Source organism: Canis lupus, chromosome 4 (genome assembly GCF_011100685.1).
Source record: "Canis lupus familiaris isolate Mischka breed German Shepherd chromosome 4, alternate assembly UU_Cfam_GSD_1.0, whole genome shotgun sequence".
Lineage (NCBI taxonomy): Eukaryota > Metazoa > Chordata > Mammalia > Carnivora > Canidae > Canis > Canis lupus.
Genome location: NC_049225.1, coordinates 23,606,237 through 23,623,670, shown reverse-complemented (window position 1 = coordinate 23,623,670; position 17,434 = coordinate 23,606,237). Strand labels below are relative to the sequence as shown.

At 40.6% G+C, this 17,434-nt stretch overlaps 2 protein-coding genes across 9 annotated transcripts in view; one reads left to right on the top strand and one right to left on the bottom strand.

The window, feature by feature from the left end:
• Positions 1 to 17,434, bottom strand: part of ANAPC16 (anaphase promoting complex subunit 16) — a 28,756-nt gene that overhangs the window by 836 nt on the left and 10,486 nt on the right. The window contains exons 1-3 of one of the 5 annotated variants that reach the window (XM_038534280.1): positions 12,196 to 12,599; positions 6,964 to 7,132; positions 888 to 962 (exon numbers count right to left, since the gene is read on the bottom strand). In XM_038534280.1, the coding sequence (XP_038390208.1) occupies positions 888 to 962; positions 6,964 to 7,105 (217 nt within the window). In that variant the 5' untranslated portion in view covers positions 7,106 to 7,132; positions 12,196 to 12,599. Of the gene's footprint in view, positions 1 to 887; positions 963 to 6,963; positions 7,133 to 10,362; positions 10,513 to 11,972; positions 12,105 to 12,195; positions 12,600 to 17,434 lie in introns of those variants that run through there. The other 4 variants (XM_038534279.1, XM_038534282.1, XM_038534281.1 and 1 more) reach the window with 4 other exon arrangements.
• The window catches only part of ASCC1 (activating signal cointegrator 1 complex subunit 1), a 105,573-nt gene continuing 99,899 nt past the window's right edge, over positions 11,761 to 17,434 (top strand). Inside the window, exons 1-3 of one of the 4 annotated variants that reach the window (XM_038534277.1) lie at positions 11,761 to 11,904; positions 14,412 to 14,556; positions 15,869 to 15,968. In XM_038534277.1, the coding sequence (XP_038390205.1) occupies positions 14,445 to 14,556; positions 15,869 to 15,968 (212 nt within the window). In that variant the 5' untranslated portion in view covers positions 11,761 to 11,904; positions 14,412 to 14,444. Of the gene's footprint in view, positions 11,905 to 12,160; positions 12,400 to 14,411; positions 14,557 to 15,868; positions 15,969 to 17,434 lie in introns of those variants that run through there. The other 3 variants (XM_038534276.1, XM_038534275.1, XM_038534278.1) reach the window with 3 other exon arrangements.

Below are 17,434 nucleotides of genomic sequence, written 5' to 3'. Positions count from 1 at the left end.
GAGGCAAAATATAATACAACGTATTTCCCATGAGACAGTCACCAACCACCAACGTGATCATTGGTTTAAAAATAATTTCTAGAAGGAGGTGCCTGGATGGTTTAGTTGGTTCAGTGTTTAACTGTTGGTTTTAGCTCAGGTCATGATCTCAGGGTCATGGGATCGAGCCCCACATTGGATTCTTTCCCTTTCCCTTTGCCCGTAGTCCCCCTGCTTTTACTCTTTAAAAATAAGTAAAATAAGTAAAATCTTTTAAAAAAGATAAATATCTAGAAGGATTTCCCCCCTCAATATTTAAGTGTTAGGGCCTTATTCTATGTTAGAAGATTAAATCTAAAAAAAAGAAAAAAAGAAAAAAAAGGAAGGCGTATGTATCCTCTCTGCCATAGTGATTTGTGTACTAAAATCCTAGCATTCCAAGCAACTGCAGCTTTCCCTCCTACTTATGCCTTCAAGGGAGAAACATAATTCCCTGATGCATAAATGAAGACCACAGAAAAGGTGCTACCAGGCTCTTAGAGTGCAGACAGACCATAAAGTATCACATAAATACTTGAAGAATGAAGATGAGGATGGTAACCAGTGAAGGTCAATGACAAAAGGTTTCAGAAAAGGGAGGAAAAAGCAACACAAGAGGAGTAGAAAGCATGAACTTCTCTAGAAAACTAACCCTTTTGACTCTAGCTTTGAGCCTCAATGTAGACATTTTGTCTGGCTTAAGTAGAATGCTTTTGTCTGCAGGTAATTTAGAAAGTTCACTTAAAACAGCCTTGTTGAGTTTCAGGAGTTTTTGTCACAAAGCACACTGATCTTTCTGAATCCTCCTCTCCTATCCCCCTGTCCCCAACTTATTCTCACAGTTAAGCATACAACACTTATGGGCTTACCATGTTTCACCTGTTTAAGTGTAGATGCCACTTGATAACTGAAAACGGATTCGCAGAGGAATCTCTCAGAGCCATCTACAAACAGAAGAGGAAAAGTTTTAATGTGCTCTAAGGGTTTTATGGCTTCTGATAAACCAAGTAAACGTGCCCATTCTTTTCAATGCTTTCACATTCAGGGTCCAGTTTTCAGTGTTTACAAAGAGGGCTTCTGTTTCATTTAGAACTAACAGTGCTCTGCTATAAAAGCTACTTCTTCTATACCTAGAATATTACAACAGTTCGTCTACTTGTTTCACAGTTTAAAAATAATGTTTAAAAAAAACAAAAATAAGAAACCTCAGTGTGATGTATTGGTCAACATTTCTCCCCTCCTAACCTGACAGTTTCTTAATGTTCTCCTATTCTGCATGTCAGGCAAAGACTGACATCTGACACATTTGGCCACGTGGCTCCTGTGCTCTCAAAATACAAAGGCACATCAAAACTCTAAATCACTTTTAATTCTGAAAAGTAAAGCTGAGGGGGAAATAGCTGTTGTTGATTTTTAACATATCAAATTACATCACTATGACCATCACATAGGACTGCTGGGAAATTTTATTCTGTAAACGCAAATTGTAACCTTGATTTTCCAACTGAACCAAAACACTGCAATTTGCATGGTGATAAGAGTATGGTGCAATTTCAGAACCTAGCATTGTACTGGTGCCAAGAACTGGTAACAAGAAGGTAGCTAACTCAGTCACAACAGCACTTGGAAGAGGATTGTGAAACATAAGCTAGTTCATGTTATTGTGAGACAAGGGGAAAATATACCCCCAAAGACACAGAGCTCATATAGGAAAATGTGAGTTTTAAAAAGGTAGCAGAAACTATTTGGGGAAGGTGTCTTATTGCAAAAATCCTAAAACAAATGGGGGAAGAGTACACAGCTGTCTTTTTTTAGGTGGTAGTTCATGCCAGCACTACTAAGTGTCAAGCACTCACCCATCAATCATGGGTTGGCATGTCAGCCAGCTATTAAGTGACAAGGAGATAGGACTAACACATTCTGGCTTCATGCTGAGTTTCACACAAGGTTGACCTTACTTCAGAAGTCCTGTTGTAGAAATAAAAGAAACCTCATTTGAAAGAGTCAGGAGGCCAGAAGGGGGAGCTCTCATGCCCTAACTCTCCTGGTCAATGGCCGACCCTAACAAGAAGAGGCAAATTTTGCTTTCCCAGCAGGAAGAAGCTTATTATTTTGCTACCCTAGCAGGATGAAAAAAGTTTTTCTTCTTGCCAGGCAATAGCTTGGCCAATGAGAAACTGTCACAACTCAGCCAATGAAAAACCACTACACTTCATCAATGTCTAGTTTGTGTCAATGGATTTTTTATTTATAATATAGTTTCTCCCAACTCCCACCTTTCCTCTCCTTTGTTCTCTGGACTTGCCTATGGTTATACCATTGCCTGCCTGTCCTTGGTCACAATTCTCTGCTACTCCTGAATAAATCCATTTTTGCTGGTAAAATAATGTGAGTTATTTTTAAGATTAACATGGTAAGGGGAGCCTGGCTGGATCAGTTGGTTGAGCATGTGACTCTCTTGATCTTGGGGTCCTGAGTTCAAGTGCATGTTGGCCCTCAAGTTTACTTAAAACAAAAAACCAAAAAGATCAGAGGTAGGCCTGAACAGCTCAGTTGGTTAAGTGTCTGACTCTTGATCTCAGGGTTGTGAGTTCAAGCCCCATGTTGGGCTTCACATGGGGCAAGGAGCTTACTTAACAAAAAAACAAAAAAGATTAGTGTGCCTGGCTGACTTAGTTAGTAGAACATGCAGCATGCAACTCCTGATCTCAGGGTTTTTGAGTTCAAGGACCACCTTTGGTGTAGATAGAGATTACTTAAAAATAAAAATATCTTAAAAAAAAAAAAGATTAACACAATAAACAGTAAAACCATAGATATTGTATCCAAATGGCTTGAATATACAACCAAAAGGTTTTCTGTCCAATATTATATTCAAAATTGATGTAAAAAGAAATTAAAATGTAATTATTTTTATACATGTATTTTTGTATGCATAATATGTATTATTTCAAAATATTATTTCACCAAGTACTATACCCCTTAGGAAGAGTGTTACTTCTTTAAATTCAACCTCTTTTTTTTTAAAGGTTATTTGAGTGAGTGAGAGCAAGTGAGATAGAGAGAGAACAAGAATGGGAGGAGGAACAGAGGTTGAGGGAGAAGCAGACTCCCCCAGCTGAGCAGGAAGCCCACGTGGGACTAGATCCTGGCACTCCAGGCTCATGACAGAGCTGAAGGCAGACACTTAACCGACTGAACCACCCAGTGCCCCAAATTGAACCTCTTCTATATTATGTACTATATAGTATATGATCCTATCCCCTTCTCCCTCCCCCATTCCTCTGGGTGAATGGAAGTCATTTGTGAGCAAATCATTTAAACTGAGCAAAAAATTTTTATTTTCAATTAACCAAATATTATACTGACTGTTCAGTTTATTATGTAAATATTCCAGTGTTCACTATTCATACCTTGGCTTAAAGGGTCAAATTAGAACTCAAGTTTATTTTAGAAAGAGCAAAGCATACAGAACTAGAGTCCACTTCTCAGGTAGTTTGATCCTGAACTTTAGGATCTCATGCAAGGCAGTGGGGATTCTGGGCTATACGGATCAGGCCAAGATGTATTTGGAAACTCTTGGAACTGCTACCTCCCACTTACATTTAATCACAGGTGCTATTAGGATAAAATGCTTAAGTTATAACATTTGCATTTTTCCCTTGGCAATGAACTTCAAAGCAAAGAGATGTAAGCTAATCTTTCAAAAAGGCCCCTGCATATCACTTTACCATTCTGTATGCCTATGGAACACACTTTCGCTGATTTGCAGCTCTGTATTAGCCACAAAGTCCATTGCTTCTTAGTCACATCCTATTAGATGTGATATCTGTACCAATCTAAAGCCTGGAATTTCTCTAGAGAGGAGTCAGCCTGGGGCAATCATTCTTCTATTTAGAAATTGTAATCAAACCCTTTGTAACACACCAAGTAGCAATACATCAGTTTTCCTCCTAAGGGACAAGCAAAGGTTATAAGTAGTGAAAAGGTCAGTAAATTGCCCAAATCTAACATCATGCCAACTCCAATAAATAGGATGCTATCAGATTCATTTAAAAGAATATTACCTCACAGCAGGAAATTAGACACTGCCAGATAATTTATGCTTTAGCAGCCTACAATGTCACTAAAATTCAGCTACTTCTGGGCTGGAAGGCAGTCTCTAATTTGCTCCCTAATCTGAGTGAGGACAATCATAGCCAAGGGCAGGAAGAATGCTGAAAACTGCTGTACAGATCTTCGGTTTATGATGGGGTTATATCCTGATAAACCCATTCTAAGCTAAAAATACTAAGTTGAAAATGCATTTACTACACCTAAACTACTAAACATCATTAGGTAGCCTAATCTACCTTAAACATGCTTAGAACACTTACATTAGCCTACAGTTGCGAAAAATCATCTAACACAAAGCCTATTTTATAATAAAGTGTCAAATATCTCATGTAAATTATTGAATACCATACTGAAAGTGAAAACCAGGAATGGTTGTATGGGTACAGAATGGTTGTAAGTATATCAGTTGTTTACCTTGGTGATCGTCTGGCTGAGAACTGTGGCTCCCTGCCCCTGCCCAGCATCCTAAGAGATTACCGAACCAAATATTGTTGGCTCAGGAAAAGATCAAAATTCAAAACTCAAAGTATGCTTTCTACTAAATGCATATAGCTTTTGCACCCTGGTAAAGTAAAAAAATCTTAAGTCGAACCATCAGTAAATTGGGGACCATGTATACATTGCTTATGTGAAGTGTCTAGATTGGATGCAAAAGAATGTTTATTCAAAAGGTTAAGTACGTTATCTGGGTTTCACAGAAGGATGCAAGATCAATTTGAACCTGTTAAGATTATAAATAGTATCCAACCTTGGCTCCTGATTGCTTTTCTTCCTTACTGTGAAAAGGCAACTTTTCCTACTCTGTTTTCATATTTGATTAAACTACTCTAAGAAAAATGGTCAGGTACCTGTGCATTAGATTAACTGTATAATAGCATCACCTATAAACATTGTAGAATATGCTTCTAAATCTAACATTCTTATTAAATTTCATTTAGCAGTACTCTTTCAATTTAACATTTTTTATTTGAGTAGGATAGTTCATGGATTACCATTTCTAATTTTTCATAGTCTGTCCTTAAGTGTAAGTAGCTTTAAAATACAGCTAAAACTTTAAACCTAAGAAAGGGAATGAAAACTCTGCATTTTGAATTTTTTATTTTTTTTTGCATTTTGAATTTAAACCTAATATAAATTCGTCCTACAACAGAAAGCCAACACATTCTTCCATGGAGCATACTGGGATGGAGTAAAAATGGATAGAACTAAAACATGTTAGAACCTCAACATTCAGACTAATCTCAGGAGCCTTTCTTCTTTAATGTTTCCAAGTAATCTGGAGTATACTGATACAGAATGCTTATAGCTTTGAGACTAAGGAGGTACCTCCTGTATTAAATTTCTCCTGTAGCTAGGATTTAAATGACTTCAATCTTAGAGTCCATTGTTAAACATCAATTCCTTTTCTGCTGCTGTAAGACTCATTAAGCAATTTAAGTGCCTCCAACTTTTGATTTTTTGTGGGCAACTTCCTTAACACCAGGTCTCTGCTGCATATAAGACGTCAAAAATGTAGTGTCACATATGGTAAACAAGGCCCCAATTGTTCATTACATCTAGAGTCAGTGATACTAATTCAAGAATTCAGTTAACAAAACTAAAGAAAACGAGAAGGCAAAGACAGAAGTACATACATCTCAGATATATCACTAACTATATTACCTGACTAATTCACCAACTTGATTTGAACCAATTCTAGAGAGGCTTGTGGTCCTAGTTTTCTCATGTCTCTCAGTCACAAATGATTCTTCTGTTTGTTCTGGCTTTAACCCAAAACTCTTTTCACCTGATATAAATGAATAAAGTTTACTCCAAAAAGCTTACTCCTAACTATAGTTTGTACCTTGCTCAGAGATTTCTAGATTAATTTTTAAATATACTTACCAAAATTTGCAATTTAAAGTAAAAAAGATCAATACATAACTAAGCACAAAAGTGCTAGAATCAGGTAGATTTTGAATCCTTAATAGTTCTTTGCTGACTTTTTTCAAAGTGTGACGGTTTAATAGTTATGGAAGAATCTTTCGTGAGCATCCCTTGAATGTCAGTCAAAAGAAAAGATTTCTGTGCTGCACCCTAGACCAATTTAGCATCTCTAAGGTGGGCAGAAATGTGCATTTTAAATAAGCTCTTCAGGTGATTTTTATGCTCCCTATTAAGAGTTTACTGGTCTAGCTCCTCAAGTGACACGTATCCCATGAATTTCAGGTATCAATGCAGTGTCATGCTTACAGCCTGTGCTCTGATCCCGGCTAGCCAGTTTGCAAATGTGTGCTGAGTAGGATGTGGATGATTTGATACAAACCCAGCTCCCGTGCTAGAAAAACCATACAGTACTGTTCTACAGTGGGCCAAGGGAGCCATCTTCACATACAAGAGTAGTATATTAATTTTTATTTCCTCTTAGAACCTATTTGATGAGGTTAATCTAGGAGTAGATTAATTACATTAGAAAGAAATGTATCAAACCTACTCATTATAGGGAGGCAGACTGGTGCCAGGAATAAAGCAAACTGGAGAAGGAGGTCAAGAAAATTCTTGGTTCTAGTGCTGACTTTGTCTTTAATGTGGTCAAATCACATTAACTTTTCTGGGTCTAAATAAGTCTAGATGACTTCCTTGATTTCCAAAGCTTTTTTCAGCTCCAAAATTTTGATTCTGGAGAAAGATCTGTGTTTTGAGCATAATATTTTGAAATGGGGACAAGTGATGAAATGTGGAGCTGAAATCAGGGCAAACTTGTCTCTAATCTGCTTAATAGCTTCTTTACAATTAATATTCATTGCAGGTCAGAATCCAATTATTCAGCAAAAAGCAGCATGAGATCACCTTCTAACATCTCTCCAGCTCCTTTGGGGTAGGTGAAAAGGGCTTTCCGTGGTGGGGCAAGGTCTGAGACACTGAAACCAGATCCAGTGACAGAACTTCCACTGACCCCACCAGCTGAGGAGGATGATGAAGAGGCAGCCATTTCCTCTCTAGCAGAATTCTCACTTCACTACAGAGAAAGAAAAACAGCAATTGGCAAGTTTATGGAAGTGAGACTGACAACATTTCATTCTAGCTGCCATAAAAGCCAGCATACAGTTTAGTAAAGAATTAGCTCCCCCTTTTTCTACCCTCTCTGTTCCCACAATCTTTTACTGATGCCTCATACCAAAATGTCTCTCAGGATTTTATGTGAAAGTATGTTTATTCTGTTTTTCTACTTAAAACACTTACTTCCTATCATTAGCAAACTGTTTATATGGCTTGGGATCGACTGTGGGTGATTTATGGGTTATGAAGGGGTGATATGGCAGTGCCGAGGTAGCCATTTGACTGAGGAAATAAATTATATGAGGATAAAACAACATGCCTCATAGGACAGTTTGTCTTGGCTACACCCTGACAAAGCCACACCAAAAAATTCACTTATAAAATTTTCCAAATAAAATTCCAGAATAACACTGTGTTCTGTTCCCAAGGAAAGGGAATTGGTTAGGAAATACATATTTGTCCTTTCATTAAAAATGTTTTAAAAACTTTTTCATCCAAATGTAATACCCAAATTGATCACTTGGTGGCATCCCCAAACTGGAAGAAAATAGCTCATAAAATGATCTTCAAATTCATGGTTTATTATGAATACAGCAGCTGTGTTTAACCCCATGTCATATCAAAAAGCCCAAATGCAAATGAGAAACTCTGTACTGAATACATGATTCCTTACAAAAGTTCAAAACAAAAATACTACTTTTTGCCACTGAAGCTTATATTACATACTTAAATAAGATTCTAAGATGTTTATGTTTTCTAAAAAGAATAGTCTAGCACTGTGCTAATAGAACTTTATGCCATAATGGAAATGTTCTAACATTTCTGTGCAGTCCAACATGATAGCCATTAACCTCACGTGGCTATTAGTCTAGTATGACTGAAGAACTGTGTTTTAATTAAAAAAAAAAAAAAAAGTCCCTACACCAACGTGGGGCTTGAACTCACATCCCTGAGATCAAGAATTGCATGCTCCACCAACTGAACCCAGCCAGGTACCCCGGAAGAACTGTATTTTAGATTATGTATTTAATATTAATTAAAATTTAAATAGCCACATATGGCTAGTGGTTACTGTACTGCATAGTACAACTCAAGTATTTAGACAAAAAAATGACTTTATACTGAATTGTATGCTTTAAGATAGCTAATAGCTAATTTTATGTTATGTGAATTTTAGCTCAATTAAAAAAAATGACTTTTAAAAAATGGGGCGGCCTGGGTGGCTCAGCGGTTGAGTGTTTGCCTTCAGCTCAAGGCATGATCCTAGGTGCAGGAATCAAGTCCCGCATCAGGCTCCCTGTGAGGAGCCTCTTCTCCCTCCATCTATGTCTCTGCCTCTCTCTGTGTCTCTCATGAATAAATAAATAAATAAATAAATAACCTTAAGAAAAAAAGGATTTATTTATTTTTATTTATTTATTTATTTATTTATTTATTTATTTATTTATGATAGTCACAGAGAGAGAGAGAGAGAGAGAGAGAGAGGGGCAGAGACACAGGCAGAGGGAGGAGCAGGCTCCATGCACCGGGAGCCCGATGTGGGATTCGATCCCAGGTCTCCAGGATCGCGCCCTGGGCCAAAGACAGGCGCTAAACCGCTGCGCCACCCAGGGATCCCGAAAAAAAGGATTTAAAAAATGAATTTCCCTCTTTAATGGCCACCGAGAATTTTAGCCGATTTTTTCCTTCATTTGCTAGTTGCAAAATAAAGACATTTGTTACAAAAGTTGGAATTTTTTTTTTTTAAATTTTTATTTATTTATGATAGTCACAGAGAGAGAGAGAGAGAGAGGCAGAGACACAGGCAGAGGGAGAAGCAGGCTCCATGCACCGGGAGCCCGACGTGGGATTCGATCCCGGGTCTCCAGGATCGCGCCCTGGGCCAAAGGCAGGCGCCAAACCGCTGCGCCACCCAGGGATCCCGGAATTTTTTTTTGAAAAAAAAAATAAGGGTATGCTATTCAGATATAAATCCTATATATACATAATCCAGTTTCTTAGGAAGAAAAATGATATACTTTGCATTTCTGAAATGCTGGCTGTTCTTGTTTCCTTAATTTTGTGATGACTTAAGGCTGTCAGGGAAGCAGAGTTTAGTTTCTGATTTCATTATATGTCCATAAGAAATATGATTATAAATGAAGTGGGATATGGGAAGAGTAAGGCAACTGCTAGAACCAGAATGTCAGCCTATTTAAAAATACAAATTGATTAGGGATATTGTCAATCTTGCTATTAGATCACCTTTTTTCTCTGAGCTCTAAAACTTCCAAGTTGTATTCGTATTCATAGAGCCAACAACTTTTCAAGCTGGATTTATATCCAATTCTTTGGGCAACACTAGCTTGATATATAGCTTGACAGGTTCTTAAATGCTCTTTTAAACAGAATTTAAGCAGTAATGGACCTGGTCTAAATTTCTAAGTGGATTCTTGTTGGGATTCAAACAAAGAACACAGATAATTTAGCCATCTTTTGGACAGGTACTCAGTCTTATTTTCCACCAGTTCAGAGCAGAACCTACAGTGAAGTGTTTATCTCACCTAAGACTTAAAACTCTAATCTTCTTCCTACACCTTGAAAAATTCTCTATTCAGTTGCAAATGCAAAGGATACTTTATATTTTGAAATCAGTTGCTCAGCACAGCTCCCTAGGGACTGCCAGAGTGAGGACAGCTTCAAAGGCTAGATGCAGTGTGACTTCTAAACTGAGTATAATCAAAGGAATTCCCTTTCATCCCATTTTCCTTCAAACTCAGAACTACTATCATTCAATACACAAAATGGCCAGGGTTGGAAACTGGAGTGCGCAATTAGCACAAAGCTACTTTTACATAAATAAGCAGTTTACTGCTGAGGTAGATAGAATAACACCTAAGTAATTTCTAGCTTTAAAGATTCAGGTTGAATTTTACATGCTGTCAGCAGATGGTAACAGGAGGTAGAGTGAAGCGAACAATAAACAATAAACCCCTGCTTTGTCACACTGCTTTATGAAGGCAGGCATTCTGATCATCAGAACCAAATACAATGCTTGGCCTATACTAAGTAGCTGTTGATTTAAATAAATGCTTGCTAAATGAATTAAACATTTCACAGGAACCACAAAATTCCTTAAAGGTCATCTCGTCGGATTCCCTCGCTTTACAGATGAACAAACAAAACTGAGCTATACAAACGTTAGCTTACATGCTGTGACATTCTTCAAGCAATGGCTTTGTGGGCATATCACGTGCCATGTGAGAGGTAAAACAGCATAGTGGTTAGAGTTAGAGTTCAGGCTCTGGGTTCAGGTGGTGGTTTTGCTATTTAGCTTGCTGTATGGCTCTGGACAAATCCCTTCACCTCTCTGCTCCTCAGTCACCTCATGTCTAAGATGGGGATAATAATAGTACCTCCTTCATAAAGGTGTCACAATGGTTAATATAACCAAAGCATTTGGGATAGTCACAGGCACAGTAAACATTCAGTATCAGCTATCCAAAATTAGTAATGGATATTGACTCCTGAATCCCCCCCACCCCCCGCCCATGCAGATCCCAGTTTTTTATCCATAGTATGTCCAAACACACTCAAGAGAGGTTTTAATTCTCTGCGTTTGGCAGAGTCAGCAAGCTCGCAGAAGGGAAAGGATCTCTGCTCAGCAAGAGGGAAGGTGCCCTCCATCTATGCACTTGACACTCTCATTTTTAAGGTTCAGGAGTTCAAGAAGAATTCTATGATCTAGGAAAACAGGGGTGGTGGTGGTGAAATGAGTTGTCTTTCTATCCTCGAGGCCTAGCACAACCTGGGTCAGAACGTTTCCTGAATGAATACCGAACAAATGACAGAACGCAGGGCTAGTGGCTCAGCAAAGGTTACACGGGAGGGATGGAGAAGCGGGCTGTCACGAGGGTTGGTCCATTATTGAGGTTTTTTTTTTTTTTTTTTCTTTTTTTTTTCCCTTCCTCATTCTGCAGATCTAATACATTTTGTATTAACACAACTCTCTCCCACCCCAGGCTGCTGGGCCCCAGGCAGGTCCTCAGCAAAACTCTGCCTAATGAATAAATGTTCATGATGAAGTAGCCTGGGCTTTGGCTCTCGAAGGGAAGCTGAGTCCGCTGGCCTTAGAGATGCCCAGAGCCGAGCAAGACCACCCTGGGGGGGGGGGGAGGGGGGGCGCGGGGCGCAGCATGATCAACCATCTACTCCAGGTACGACAGGGATGACTTCCGTTTTCATCAACTTTACTTCCTGTCGGATGTATACCTATTAAAAAGAATTCCTCCCTTTAGAATAAGTCTCCTTATGAAAAAGATGCTTTAGGAAAGTATTTCTGGCACGATGCCAGATTATTAGAAGCAATCGTCGAATTCCACCATCAACAAATCGTTCCACTTGAACCGCGAGCTCACCACCCAAACCGAGGCAGCAGCTAAACACCAGGTGCGGTGGCGAGGGAAAAAAAAAAAAAAAAAAAAAAAAAAAAAAAAAAGGAGGGGGTGCTGGAAACCGCGGGGGAAGAGCGCCCGCGGCTGCCGAACCAACTCCAAGGCAAGCTTTTCCTGCCCTTTTCCCGCTCGGTCTCAAGGGGGCGATGCTACCCGCGCCGCCCCACCGCGCAGGCGCCAGCTCTCCGCGCGCATGCGCACCCCGTCCGGCGCGGCCTAAGGAAATTTCCTCTCACGCTCCCACCGAAGCAGGCTCCAGTCTCTCCTCCTATCTTCTCCATTTTACTAGTCCCTGCAGGTAGGATCCCACGGATCGACTCCCTTCCACCAAGCTCCCGGGGGGTCCCTAAGCCCTCGGCCACTTACCTCAGCGGATTTGGCGCTTTCCCCTACAGCCCCGCCCCCAAGGGCCAGCCAGAGCGGCAGCGTTTACAACGACGAGGACGGCGGCGTGCGCGCGCCCGCGCGGAGGAAGCCGGCGACGTGCGCGCGCCCGCGCGCCGGGAGGGGCTGGTGGGGGCGTGGCCGGGGCGAGGCCGGGGCTGGATCGCGCGCTCCCGCAGAGGACTTCCGGGTCTTGCGCGCCTACCTGGCTTTACGGCGGGGGTCCTGCCGCCCCGGGGTTCCTCGCTTTTTTTGGCTTGTTTTTATGATTCAAGGCTTCACCTTCCCCCACGACATCGAAGGCCCTCTGCTCTCCGCGCTCTCCAGACTGCCACGAAGCAGGGTTACGCGGGTCAGCCCCCCGTCTTTCAGACAGTCTCGTAGGCCCGGTGCCCTACGGGAAAGGCAGGTGAAGTTTGCTGTCCCTTACTCCAGAGCCGAGGTCTGAGGGTCCGACCTAATCATCAAAGGCTCCTTTTGTGAAGCGCCTATTTTTTATTTTTTAATTTTGTGAGGCCCTGTGGAATAGGCCACCACGGGCGTAATGTCAGAACTCTGTTGCTGATGGATCCCGGCGTCGTCCGAGGGTTTATCTTCCATGGTGTTACTTCTCACAACGCAAAATCCCCCCTTGGTTCTGTAATCACGTCACCAACCACAGTGACGTCACTAACCACAGCGACGTCACTTGCTGAGGGTTGGATTGGGCTTTAAGGACTTAGTGCATTGATCAGTTGCACTTACTTGTGCACATGATCAATGCACAAGTGCATTAAGTGTTTTGGGGGCTTTAGTTGTTTATTTTTTTATTTAATTTTTTTAAAGATTTTATTTATTTATTCATGATAGACACAGAGAAAGAGAGAGAGAGAGAGAAAGAGACACAGAGACACAGGCAGAAGCAGGCTCCATGCAGGGAGCCTGACGTGGGACTTGATCCTGGGACTCCAGGATCAGGCCCTGGGCTGAAGGCGGCGCTAAACCGCTGAGCCACCAGGGCTGCCCTGGGCTTTAGTTGTTTAAATTGAAACTTAAATTTTAATGCACTGTTTAAAGTTTAAATTTTAATGCATTACATTTTAATGCCTTTTGTGCCCAAAATGCACAAGTGCATTAAGTAATTGTTTTGGGGCTTTTTCTTTAATCGTGGGCTTCCAAGACCGTAACCTATGTGGTTAGGAACATTGGTTGAACTTAATCACAGCTAGCCAGTAAGGAACCTTTGTTTCCTTAATTCTTTTTTTTTTTTTTTTTAAAGATTTTATTTATTTATTTGTGAGAGACCACAGAGAGAGAGGAAGAGACATGGGCAGAGGGAGAAGCAGGCTGCCCGTGAGGAGCCTGATGCGGGACTCGATCCTGGGACACCAGGATCACGACCTGAGTGGAAGGTGGATGCTCAACCACTGAGCCACCCAGGTGCCTTGTTCCCTTAATTCTTGGCTCATTATGTGGTGACTAGAAGCTTGGCTTCTCAATGAGCGATGTACATCTTTGAGGAGTGGCCTATAGAAATGGATTCCTCCCCTCAGCAGTGTGTTGGTTTGAAGAACCATGTCGGTTAAGTCATGTTTTAACTGTTCTGATGGGCAACAGGACCTAATTCTGAGGTATATATTTCTTGCACCTCTAAAAGTACTTAGGGGTTATTTATTCCCCCGAAGGATAAGTGTGCTACACATTCCTAATCCTCTTAATTATCATGCTGGATAAAAAGAGTGAGACACTTAGCGAATGGTTAGATAAACACAGAAGGTTGTATCCTACTTCAAGTTAAAATAATAAAGACATCTGTTCTCTCAAACTCACAGACAGGCTGTATAGAGAGCGAAGAGTATCTTTTAATCACCATTTCTTAGAGTGCTGAAATAGTTTACAAATTACTGTCTAGGGGCACCTGGCTGGTTCAGTTGGTGGAGCAAGTGACTCTTGAGCTCAGGGTTGTGAATTCGAGCCCAATTTTGGGTGTGGAGATTACTTAAAAATAAAATATTTGGAAGCAAAAACAGGGACGCCTGGGTGGCTCAGCGGTTGAGCACCTATCTTTGGCCCAGGGTGTGATCCTGGGACCCGGGATCGAGTTCCGCATCAGGCTCCCCGCATGGAGCCTGCTTCTCCCTCTGCCTGTGTCTCAGCCTCTCTTTCTCTGTGTCTCTCATGAATAAATAAATAAAATCTTTAAAAAAAAAAAGAAAGCAAAAACAAATCACTGTCTAGAGTGAACCAGGCATGGAATGCTGTCGTGGAAAATACAAAAACTGACTTAAAATAGCTTGCAGATTGGGGAAATCTAATGGAAACAGTGCTGCTTTTGTTTAGGACGTGCTGTGAACTGATATCTAATTACATAATGATCCATAAAATAGAGATAGGATTTTTATTTCTGATTAAAACAGGGTAAGGTGATCATTTGTTTTTCAGGATTTCACTAGAATATTGTTCAAAGAAAGTATCATGGAAGTTCTGCGCCCACAACTTGTAAGAATTGGTGGACGGATTTATAGAAAAAATCCCATCCAAGAACAGACTTACCAACATGAAGAAGAAGATGAAGACTTCTATCAAGGTAATCCTAGTTGTTCTTTGGTCACATTAGTACAATGTTCTTTGCACTGTGGAAACAATGCTTTAAGTGTTTCTATGTGAACACTGAAATTTGAGCTGTTTGGCCTCTACCTAGCTCCATTTGTGTTGACATAGTCTAAAGGGACCGATGACTTTAAGTTTGATGAAGCATTCTTATTTGCACTTCCTAAATCACATTTCATCTTTGTGCAGACTTAAGTATAATAAGGGGTAATTTTAATAAACTGTTAATGTTAACCATGAATATTCTGTGACAAAATTAAGTTCCTTTTTTTTTCTTTTTAAAGATTTTATTTATTTATTCATGAGAGACAGAGAGAGGGAGAGACACAGGCAGAGGGAGAAGCAGGCTCCATGCAGAGAGCCCAATGTGGGACTCAATCCTGGGACTCCAGGCTCATGCCCTGGGCCGAAGGCAGACGCTCAACCGCTGGGCCACCCAGGGATCCCAAAATTAAGTTCCTTTATCTGTAAAGTTGTGAAATAATATATATAAGTTGGTGAAATAAGTGAAATACGTATTTTGTCCAGTGCCCCAAAATGTTAACTGTTGTTATTTGTTTCTTCTTTGTACTCATACAGGCAGTTCCAAATATACAACTAACATAATTTTATTATTACATAGGGATAATTTTAAGAAGTAAACAGTGGAGATGGATTATGAATATTTTCAAGCCAATTAACTTGGGCATGAGTTTAATGCCTCAGTAGAGCTTTTCAGGTTCTCTGCTTCCTTTTCCTTTTGGTTTATAAGCTTTTTCATCAGGCCGTAAGCCTTGGGGATTTGTCTTCCCTCTGGTTTTCCCCATTGTTTCCCTTCAGCCTTGGGGACTTGACCTTCTTTACTTGACCCTCCTGTGTTTTTAACTGGCGGAATGGAGTAAGTTCTCCCGCTGCTACTCCTATCTCATTCACTGAAGTAATGTGTTTTAACACTAAAAACTGCTTACTTGCCCACTGTTAGAGGATACATTATGTTACGTGAATTCTCCATAAAAAGGAAAAAAAACTTTTATTGTCTTTGTTTTTTGGGGAGAAAACCGTTAAATGGTGGCATGTATATACTACTTTTCCAAGGTTCTAAGACTGGAAGATTTAAACTAGTCATATGTTTTTTGTTTTTCTTCTAAGAGCAGGTCAGGACTGTTGGAGCAGCATTCTGCAATATAAAGTCTTGGGCTATTCTTTGTGTGTATGTGTTTTTTGAAACCTTGAGCATGGTTGGCCAGTGGTGAGAAGACTGCTGTCCACAGAGCAGCAGCTGTAAGCGAGGTGTTATGGTTTCTCTGCAGGCTTTGTGGAGTGTGCAGAGGATCCCTGTGATGCCTATGAGGTGGTGCAGACACAGCAAGGTTTCCGGTGTACGGTGAAGGCCCCCAGCTTGCTCTACAAGTGAGTGCGCCCCCCCCCCCCCCCCCCCCCCGGGAAACACTTCCAGGAAACTCTTCAGGAAGCTGACTCTTTCCCATACATATTGCAGTGCTTGACTACTAATGGCAAAACAGTTTCGTGTTTTATGTCTTAGAATTTCTAAGGACTGATTATGGATCAATTTCATCATTCCAAATGTATCACCAAGCCATGTTGATTTTGCCTCTTAACTATCTTTTGAGTCTACCACTGATTGCGTTCTTTATTGAAAGACCAGCACCCTGCTGCATCTTTTTTTGGGTTAATTCAAACAGCCTACTTACTAGGCTGTCCACATTGATTATTGTTCTCCCAGTCAGTTCTTCACATTGATCTTTCTATAAGGCAAATGTGATTATTACTTTTGCTTAAATCCATCAACATCCTTCCACTGAAGATGGAATTCTGTTCCACTATAGTGCTGAAATCTGAATGTGACTTAGCCAGCCCTGCATTTTTCAGTCTCAACTCCTTTCGCTCTTCTGGTTTTGCACTTATGCCTAGCTAGTTTTCTTCAGTTCCTGAAACATTCCTTTGCTCCTTCCTTTTTTTTTTAAATTTAAAAAAAATTTTTTTTAATTTATGATAGTCACACAGAGAGAGAGAGAGAGAGAGGCAGAGACACAGGCAGAGAGAGAAGCAGGCTCCATGCACCGGGAGCCCGACGTGGGATTCGATCCTGGGTCTCCAGGATCGCGCCCTGGGCCAAAGGCAGGCGCCAAACCGCTGCGCCACCCAGGGATCCCCCTTTGCTCCTTCCTATCATAGATCTTTGGCATATGCTATTCCCTTTGCCTTATAACTCTCTTTCTTACCTAGTTATATTCTTCCTTAGGGAACCTTGCTTTGACACCATCATCCCTACCAACGACACTGATTACCGTATATTTTCATAACACCCTCTGCCTTTCCTTTGTAGAATTTTTCAGCCATTTATATTTATTTGTGTACTGTTTGATGTCTTCTCTGCAGATAGGAGACTTCTGGAAGGCAGGAATGTGTCTGTTCAATTAATCTCCAGTGTTTGTCAAAGACTGGTATGCTTTCTTCAAGGTTGCCATTATGAATTTGCTTGGAAACCTTGTGATCACTTCAGTGGGTGCTTGCTTGCTTTCATGATTGCCTGCACTCTGTCTCACCACTATCATGGTTAGCTTATGTGGCTAACTGGCTTCTTTTGGGCTGACACCTGTAGAGATAGGCTGGCCTAGGAAGTGTGTAAATTGTTTTTCTGTTGTAGCAGGTGAATTAAGTCTGTTCAAGTTCCTCTGTGAAAGGAGATCTACAAATATGGAATCATATGCCTGTAAGCTCCAAGAAGCAAATCATTTTATTTTCACCAATCTTGAAAATATTCTGAAACACCTATTAAGGATGAAATCCTTCTCTTGGAATGTGGCCAAATGAGAAACCAAATGCTAAATCTGACAGCTCATTCTTCTTTAAGG